The sequence below is a fragment of the Protopterus annectens genome, chromosome 13.part0 (assembly GCF_019279795.1).
Source record: "Protopterus annectens isolate FY-2018-M chromosome 13.part0, PAN1.0, whole genome shotgun sequence".
Lineage (NCBI taxonomy): Eukaryota > Metazoa > Chordata > Ceratodontiformes > Protopteridae > Protopterus > Protopterus annectens.
Genome location: NC_056747.1, coordinates 195,081,602 through 195,091,501, shown reverse-complemented (window position 1 = coordinate 195,091,501; position 9,900 = coordinate 195,081,602). Strand labels below are relative to the sequence as shown.

General features: G+C 38.9%; 1 protein-coding gene across 1 annotated transcript in view; it reads left to right on the top strand.

The window, feature by feature from the left end:
- The first annotated feature begins 203 nt into the window (after positions 1 to 203).
- Positions 204 to 9,900, top strand: part of DOHH (deoxyhypusine hydroxylase) — a 62,406-nt gene continuing 52,709 nt past the window's right edge. The window contains exons 1-2 of the mRNA XM_044090766.1: positions 204 to 511; positions 8,590 to 8,666. Coding sequence (XP_043946701.1) covers positions 238 to 511; positions 8,590 to 8,666 — 351 coding nt within the window. The 5' untranslated portion in view covers positions 204 to 237. The remainder of the gene's footprint in view (positions 512 to 8,589; positions 8,667 to 9,900) is intronic.

Here is a 9,900-nt window from a genome sequence, read left to right as displayed (position 1 = left end):
ACTATTTTAAAGATTATTTAACAACCATAGTCTGCGCAAACACAGCAATCTACTACACGAACAAACGTACCCAACTACAACTTCTGCAGCATTATTCAATTCTGCCCTAACAAAGCTATAGCTGCCATTTGTGTGACAGACAGGCAATTTCACCAACTGCAGTGCACGTAAATTGGGGCGGAGGTCGTTCATAGAGGAATCAACGGAAGTACTGTGAGAGTTCCTTTTGTGACAACCATGGTAACACCAGCGCAGACGGACGCTGTTGGTCATGTTCTGTGCGATAATGCTCAATCTCTGGCTGCCCGTTTTCGGGCACTGTTTACCCTTAGGAACATAGGGGGTGCAGCGGCCGTCGATTGGATAAGTCGTGCCTTTACTGATGACTCGGCACTGTTGAAGCACGAGTTGGCTTACTGTTTAGGTCAGATGCAGGATGAGAGGGCAATCCCTGTTCTGACCCAAGTGTTGAAAGACTCTAGCCAGGAGCCCATGGTGCGGCATGAAGCTGGTAAGTCGTTAATGTATGAAACCCTGTTGGCTAGAAGAGATGCCGGAAGGAAGGGTCAACTTAAAAAGAGAGAAGCATGGAAAATGTAGTGGTTAGGGATACGCAGGAGTTGTGTTTTTAATGGGAATGGACATTTAGCAGTTAGTCGATAAGTTATTAGCTAGTACTGGTTTTAGTTCGTTAAGGGTTGAATGTATACGTAAAGCAACGTTTATAGTTTGTGTGGCTGATATTGTTTAAGATGTGAAATGTGGAGTGAATGAAGAGACTTGTGGTGTCGTTTGCTAAGTATTCGTTACCCCGACCGTATATTTAAAGTGTGATAGTTTGTGTTTTAACACAATGAGCATAGTAGTTGCACGTCTATAAAATTTAATACGATTTGTTATCTGGCATGGGGATTGTAATCATGGTAGGAAGGCAGTGATCTCAGGCGTTTAATTTATTTGAGGGAATGGTCTGTTGTCTGTATGAACGATTCATTTCATACTTGGAACACAAGTGTCATATGCTGTGTGTGTTTATAACTAACTAGATGCTAGGTAGTAAATGCCATTTTCTAACGTGTGAGTAATATTCTAGTCAAGGAAGCCAACTGGTTTAGTACTTTTTGTAGCTCATAGAATGCCAGCATCAGACATCAGGTAGTGCAGCCTAGAGTCGAAGCAAATGCAAGGCTTTCAAGCTTGGTTTCAGATGCTAAAATAATACATTACTCTACAAATTTATATAGATAAACCATATCTTTAATCAGACTATACCACAAAGAATATTTTAATCTTAGTTCGTATTTGATTTTGTACTTTTTCTACACTGTTTTATGTACAAGTTTCTTCTGATGTTTAATGTGTTTTTTCATTTCATATAGTGTAATGCTGACTGTCACTGAGTTGAGGAAGGAAGAATAACCTCAAATACTAAAATTCTTGATGCAATGTTACAATCTGTGAATGAAACGCAAGCCATTTCAGTACAAGTGACCCCTGTTAATCACAGGAGTCAGATTTCTCATCTTTCAACACTGAACTACAGTTTCAGTACTTTGAAAAGAGCATTTTATTAAGCTAGACTTTCAAGCTTTGCATTGAGACATTCCTTAAATTGCTGCAATAGAAATGGCCACTAATGAAATTCAAAGGAAGCAAAGTGATGTAAAATGCGATGCTGATAGTCAAAAGTAGGCAATCACAGTACAATTGGAAGCTGAGAGAGAACTACAGTAAATGATCTCGTGTCCGTCCTACTAAAATTATATTAGGATGGCAAAGGCATTAACTGCAAGACAAAATCATGCTACCCATAGTAGCCCCCTTTCTGGATTTCTGTTTTTCCTAATGTTCCTATATGAAAGATCATGTCAGGTATGGTATCTTTTCTGTGCCCAGGCCCAGAGGGTGACAGGACTAAGGAGAAATGAAGGATTAGTCAAGATAAAATCACACTAGCAGATGGAACATCTCTCTTGCTCTCCCCGTGTAAGGAATACTCCTTGTTGAAGTTTCCAATAGTTTATTCAGTTAAGTAGCTAGATACAACTCTACTTGCACACCTCCTACTCCTACCCAGCATTCTAGCTGCCCTTACTCTAGCATTCTCACTAACCTTCTTTGAACACTATTCTCTACTAAAACACCACCGCCACTACCAACAAACCATTACATTCTCACATATAAATTCCCTAAAACACATTAACATAACCTCTACATCTAGCTATACCCTTCCAAAGTATCACCGATCTACCCATATCACTTACCTCCTTGACAAGAAACCCCCCATACAACTACTTCAAATTCATAAAACTAATGCAAAACCCCCTACAACATCATCTCGTAGATGGTGATATCCATCCTAACCCTGGACTGCATACAACACTCCCCAGTGACCCTCATAACCAAAAACCCTACACCGCCTCCATCCTAACAAGGCCATCTAACTCCCTTCTGATAGCTCACCTTAACATCTGTAGCATCAACAATAAAATATCCCATCTTCATGCACTTCTAGATGTCCACAACTTTGATATCCTCTGCATTACTGAAACTTGGCTTAGACCTTCAACCAAAGATCAGGAAATTACCCCCCCAGGATATAACATCCTGAGAAGACCGGACTACCAAAAAAGGTGGGGGAGTAGCCATTTTTTATAAATCAGAACTCCAACTATCAACCTTCAATGTGCCACTTCCCACAAACCCCACAGCAGAAACCCTTTCAGCCAAACTTCAGCTCAATAACCATAAGTCCATCTACATAATCTGTTCTTACCTTCCCCCAGGAAACCATATCAGTATTCTGGAAAATATACTTAGTAGCCTATCTATACACCTACTCCAGGAAACCATTGTCTTAGGTGACTTTAATATAGACTGGTCTACTTGTAGGTCCCCAAATCCCATTAACCACCTAAATCTTTTTGGTTTCTCACAAATAACCACCCCTACGAGAATCCACAAACAAAAACCTTACTTGACTGGATTCTCATAAACAATCATCGTACTACTTATAAGCCAGGAACCCTTCCTGATGACATCAGTGACCATGCTCTTAACCTATATAATTAAACAAAAACTTCATAGGCCCAATCCTACTATTTTTAAAATCTAAAGCTTTCACCCTGAGAACTTCCAAACAGAACTGAAGGCTTGTGACTGGTCACCACTGCTTCATCTTCCACTTGATGAAGCAGTTAACTACTTTAATCCTAAATTCCTTCAAATCCTAGACTTCCATGCCCCCCATCGCTCATCCAGAATAAAGACAAAAACTGCCCATTGGCTCACAAAACAAACAAGGCAAAAAATCCTCCTAAGAAATAAAATCTGGTCCAAGTGGAGAGCCTCTAAAAGCACTTCTGACCACCTTTACTTTAAACAATTAAGAAATGCTACAATAAAGACATCCTACTAGATAAAAGAAACTTCTACATTCACCTCCAACAAGCCCACAAACAAAAACCACAAAATTTCTGGTCAGCTATGAACAAACTACTTCATCCAGGTCATACCAAGTCTCCCACCCCATCAGGGATCACCCAAAATAACCCTAAACTAATAGCTGATTCATTTAATAACTGCTTTATTGAAGCCATACAAGCCATACAAACTCTAGCTAATTCTCTACCACCCACCAGCTCCCTCCCACCTAATACCACATCAAGCTCTATTCCTTCTTTTCACATACAACCAATTCTTACATCCCTCATTTGTAACCTCCTTTTAAAACTCAAGCCATGCACCCCCTCTGCTGACTGTATACCAGCAGAATACCTGCAAATTGTGCTAAAGTTATAGCCTATCTCACATCATTCCTTTACACAAAGGTGGGATATCAACTGACATTTCCAACTTTAGACCTATCGCCTTACTCTCTCCTATAGCTAAAATAATGGAAAAATGTATCCACCAACAACTACTTGACCATCTTCTCCACAACAATTTGCTTGCCAACTGCTAACATGGTTTCAGACCATTCCATAGTACCTCAACTGCCCTGCTATCCTTTTCTGACTGTATAAACAATCATAATAATACTTTTTCTTTCCTCTGCTTTGTTTATCAACCTTTCAAAAGCCTTCGATATGGTCAACCATAATCTGCTTTTAGAGGTATTAAAAGCCCATTCACTGGATGCGCAGGCGTTACTCTGGTTTAAATCCTACTTAGACAACCGTCATCTAGCAGTCCTTTGGGATAATATGCTGTCAACTCCCCTCCCCATAAACCTAGGAGTACCTCAAGGTTCCATCCTAGGCCCTCTTCTCTTTTCAGTGTTTATTAATGACCTAAATGCTAAAATTCTTCAAGCCACCTGCATTCAGTATGCCGACGATTCTACTTTAATCTGCTCTGCTAGGTCCCCAACCACACTCCAGACCCTCACCCAGTCTGTATTTCATACTGTTGAAAATTGGTTCATGCAACACTGCCTCCTCCTGAATGCAAAAAAAAAAACAATTATTACTCTACTCACACTCTAAAATCACCACAATTTCACTTCACTATAACCTCTAACAGTGGAACCACCATATCCCCTGATACCACAACCTGTCTCCTAGGCATAACCATTGACAACAACCTTAGCTATGACAATCATATCAACAATACTATAAAATCTGTCAACAAAAAACTGGGTCCCTGTATAGAATCAAACCCTTCCTTACACCTACAGCCTGAACCACTATAGCCCAAACTCATCTGATCTCTACCCTGCTTTATGCTTCTGCCATTTAATCTTTCCAAAAGCAACCTTAACAAACTTGCCACTAGCTATAGTAACATAGCCAGATTTGCTACCAGCAACCCTTTTAGAACACACCACTGTCTCAACCTCGGACAATTGGGATGGTTAGAACTGCAGCACCAACTACTCTATCATCAACTTACTATAACCCAAAAGATACTTTTCCACCCTAATAATATCCCAATCCTCAATCTGACTACCCCTTACAAAAACCTTACTACTCTTTGCTCAGCCGATAAGCTTCTCGTTTCCACTATTAAATCTAAAAACAAAGCTTGAGACTCATCACTCCTTAAATAGAAACAGTGTTTTGACATGGGGTGAATAGCCCTTTTTATTGTAGTTCAGAGACCCAAAACTTCATATCGTGGAATTATGAAGAAAAAGGCAGAGCAATATTTGACATTTGTTAACCAGGAATAGCTGACTGGGCAAAAGCCCTTTTTCAGTGGAGGCACAAGGAGAAAAGCTCCAGTACAGAATACATTAATAGATAAAAATTATAATCGGGCTAAACAAACATTAAAAACAATGAATTATCTAACAGACTGTTATATACAACTAGCTAGTTATATACAGCTAACTGTACAGGTCAATGAAACTGTAAATTAAGGTTAAATAGGCAGTTAGAAGTATAAAAAACAAAGGTAATAGCGAGAAATTAAAATTAAGTAGATACAAGAAAAGGTAACTAAACTAAGGGATATATAACTGAGAAAAGAGAAACAAGCTCTGAAGTAGAAATAAGAGAAGATACATCCAAGTAAAGTAGTTAAAAGGCCCATGTGAGTAAGGGAAAGAGAAAAGTGAGTATGTTTTGTAGGATTAATTACAAGGACAAATCCAGGATTTCAGCCAATAAGCTTAGAGCTTTTTGAATTCAAGAGCATTAGATATCATTCTGCTAGAAAAGGGTAGTTTGTTCCAAGATTGGGCAATAGAGTGGCTAAAAGGATTGAGTGAATAAGTAGTTTAGGAAGTAAAAGATGTTGAGGAAATTTCTGAGCCATAAGAGCGGGAAGAGGACAGGCATAGGCTAGAGAGGATCTGGAATCTTGTGAGAAATGTCTTTCTGTATAGTAAGCCAAGTCCTGAGTCTTAATACAATGATGTACGTGAAGGTCATATATTTAAGCTCATCAGTGATGACACCTAAGTTTGGTGTGCATTTCCACATTGATAGTATTGTTAGCAGATGTAAAAGTACATTTAAGATGGGAAAGAGATTTTGGGAGAAATAAGTTTCCTTTTATTGGGATTAAGAATAAGATGGTTATCAAAGCTTTGAAGTTCAGAAAGATTGTCTGCGGTTGAGATGATTGTGGAGTCATCAGCGTATTGTAAGAGAGTGAGAATGAGGTGTGAAGGCAATTTCTAAAAATATTAGAACCTGGAGACTTGATGGATGCCCATCTTGATGGGTAAAAAGGGTGAAGTAGAAGAAAGCCATGTAACAGATTGCTGTCTATTAGAGATAACTAGAGAACCATGAAATAGATTATAAAAACTTTAGACCATAATCTCTCTAGTTAAAGGAGTTTAGGATGATAGACTGTATCAAATATTTGAGAGGTCTAGAAAGAGACCAGAAACAAGTTATCTCTGGCTTAAGTGATCATTTGAGTAAATGAGAAGGCCGGTAGCTGTACTATAATTAGGATGGGGAATCATGTTGGGTGGAAGTGAAGATTTTCTTGAAGTAAATAGTCCAAGAGTTTGAACATGTTTTTCAAGTAACTTAGAGAGACTACTGCTGCTGGTCTCCTTTGTTATTTTTGTCGTGTGGGCCAGTGCCCCCTATACCCCACCCCCAAATTTGGGGGGGGTGAACCAACCACACTTCTGCTACTTAGCTGCATACATCAGAGCAAAGGGAATACTCTGAGACAAAGCAGTCTTGGACTTGGTCCTCGTTTTTGTGTATTCAGTATCTCTTCCTGTACTTGCACTTGCAAGTCTCTAAATTTAAAACTGTTACCATAAAGTAGAGTAATTGTAGATGAGAATTTGTGTAGACACAAGGTCCTGATGCATCAACTCCCAGGGTGACAAATTGGTGTTTTATCACTCCTAGAACTTTATCTCAAAGCTGGTGGGTGGTGTTGGCTTCTTTGTACAAAAGCTGATCTTGGAAAGCAGGTTAATTTTAAACTTTAGCATTGGTTTGTCCTTGGTGAAGGCCATGGTGAGAGGTTTTGGTGGGCATACTGGAATGTCATGAATACAAATTCCCTGACTGGTAAACTGTATGGATGAACACAAAGGGCTTTGCAAGTCCAATTTGATTCCAGTTTGTGGTCTGTCAGCACAGTGGTTGACCTGTTAAAAAAAAAAAAATGTGGTGCATACCTCTCAACTGTACATATTTTTGTCAAAATGTTCAGACGTCTACCTCATTTTTTTGGTCTGCCTTTCATAAAATTTGTGGTTCAGGCAAATCATTGAGGATTAACATCACTAAATGAACATTTTGAGTTTAATTTCATATTCTAAGTGAATGCTAATGCAAAAACCTATTTAGCAACTTTCTAAGGTTATATGAACAATATTTAAAATTTGTCCCTGTTTTTGGGCTTCTGTCCCCCCTCATTTATTTTGGGCTTTATCCTGATTTGTCAGATGAGAGGTATGACGTGTTGCTTCACATGTTTATAGCAGAACTATGATCGAGTCGATCAAAAAGTGCTTAGGAAAGAGTATTTTTAGAGGTATTGTAAGTGAAAATTGGAAAATAGAGTAGTATCAGTCCTGTTGAGTATGTTTGTGCCAAAAACTGCACTGGTCGTGGAGAGCAAAATCATTTTGAGGGGAGAGGCAATATTCAGGGACCTATGACTTCAGTAAGTGACTGTTAAAGATGAATGTTAAAGTGCAAAGTTTTGTACTTTGAATATGGGGATTTCCACAAAAGTCAGCCTTTTTGGAAGTTATAAACACGACCAAGGAAGAAAATGTTTTTGTTAGAATCATGCTATGCCTTATGAAAACGACATGGTGAAAACCAGAAAATAGTGGGGCTACTGGTGTGAAGAGTGGGTTTTAAAATATGCTTTGGACCCCTTTCTGTTGTGCAGGAGATCGGTGCCATATCTTGAGATCAGTGCCGTATCGGATAATGCTATCTGAGGAAGTGGGGAGGGGGTCCTGCCTTGCCCTACACTAAGGCATGAGTTATTACTAAAGGATGCATCCTGTGGATACAAATCAAATTATCCAGGTATACAGTGTGTGTGGTATGGAAGAACTGTGGCAAGGCTAGTCAATTCACAATATGAACACTGCCACTAAATGAATATTTTGATGCAACATCCTGTCCCTATGAGCAAAAATTGAAAGGTTATGGATGGATAAAATGTGGACTCTAAATTGGATTCTGAGTGGAATTTTATTTCTGTAGAAAGAGGTACTAGCTGTAGAAACATGGACCATGATAGCTGAGAATTGCTTGGCCTAGCCCATCTTAGCTTTTGGGCAGTTCACATTTACTGGACTTTTTTCCTCTCCTTTGCAAAATTTATCTTGGTGACTTGTATACCACCTTTTGAATTTATTTTGTTGATTTAGATGCTAGAGTAGAGTACCATAACCCTCTGAAAAATACTTTGTTGCCCCTAAATTCTCTTGGTCATACTGTTTTGATTTTCTTTGTGCGCTTCTTGAAGTGTTCTGTTGAGTCTTTGTGGTAACTGAAATGTACAACATTTTGGTGCATATATTTTACACGTAATGACTGTCATACAGATAAACCAACCACAAAAAGTGTTGAGAGGTATATAATGAGTTGCAAAGTACTACTGACTTTCTATCCATAGTCACCTATACTGTTTTTTTTCCCCCAGGGGAAGCTTTAGGGGCCATTGGATGTCCGAAGGTACTGGATGTATTGAAACAGTATTCCCAAGACCCTGTTGTAGAAGTGAGTATTTTATTTCTTTTTAGTTCTGTGGTTGTGGAGGGTTGTGGTAATTCATAAAGGTAAGCTGTAGTTCCCTGGCTGACTTGCAGCAGACCAGGGAAGACATTTTACCCATTGAGAACTCATGCATTTGCAGCATGGGTACTTTTTTCATAGACCCATTTATGTATGCTTATTCCTAAACTGATGTGCATTAACAGTTCAGTTGTGTAGAGCAAAAAGTACTCATCAGCACATTATTATCCCAGTCTCTACCATGAATTGATAAAACCAGTAAGTACTGAGTGCAGCAAGAACACTGTAAATTTCAAAAGTATAAAACCTAGTGCAGAAATGGTACACTAAGTTGTGCTTCTGGAGTACTAATTTTGATTGGATAGTTTAAAGAGCACATGAGAATGGTTACACTAGACAAGTAGTATTGAGATCACGGAGGCACTGATTTGAAAAATTGTATAGTGGTCCAAAAATAGTGACAAAACAAGATGTGGTGGTCAGTAGCAGATTAAGTGGAATAAGGAAATGTGGGCTTGGGAAAGAGACTTGCTTGTAAGGCTGAGCTGGAATGTTTGAATACTGGTATTCGGCCTAATTATAGGAGAGGGAGTGAGCAGGGAAGGTGTTTAGATGGATTGAAAATTGAAAACAAGTTGTACAGAAACAGATCAGTCCTGATCTAACTACAGTGAAAGGTGTTTTTTTTTTTTTTTTTTTGGGGGGGGGGGGGTATATATAACTGCCTTTAGCCTAGGGAAGCTGGCTGTTAAGGAAAATATTTCTCTCTCCAAACTTGTGACCCTGAGTACTTGAACATAAAATACAATGTTTAAAAGACCCATATATGGTCAAACAGATGCAGTTAGTACCATTAAGGAAAATATTTACAACTGCCACAGTGAAATAATGAAGTGGATGAAAAGGTTCCTTGGGTTTAAGCACACTTTCTGTGTAGGTTTAAATGTACCCTCTGAATTAGAGTACTTCAGGGATCTTGTTGTCAATGCCTCTGATAATGCATTTTACATTTCTGACAAGTGTAAAAGTGGTACATTTCTGACAAGTGTAAAAGTGGTAAATTTTGTTAGGATGGGAACTGGGTACAAGTCCTTTGATCATTGTCCTTAATTCTGTGACTTAACTGCATAGGTGGACCAGTCCTAGGACCCTTTTCGGCCATTTCCCATGCTATTAGGCAGTATGTAAATACAAAAATGTTTGACTGGTTAACTACTAC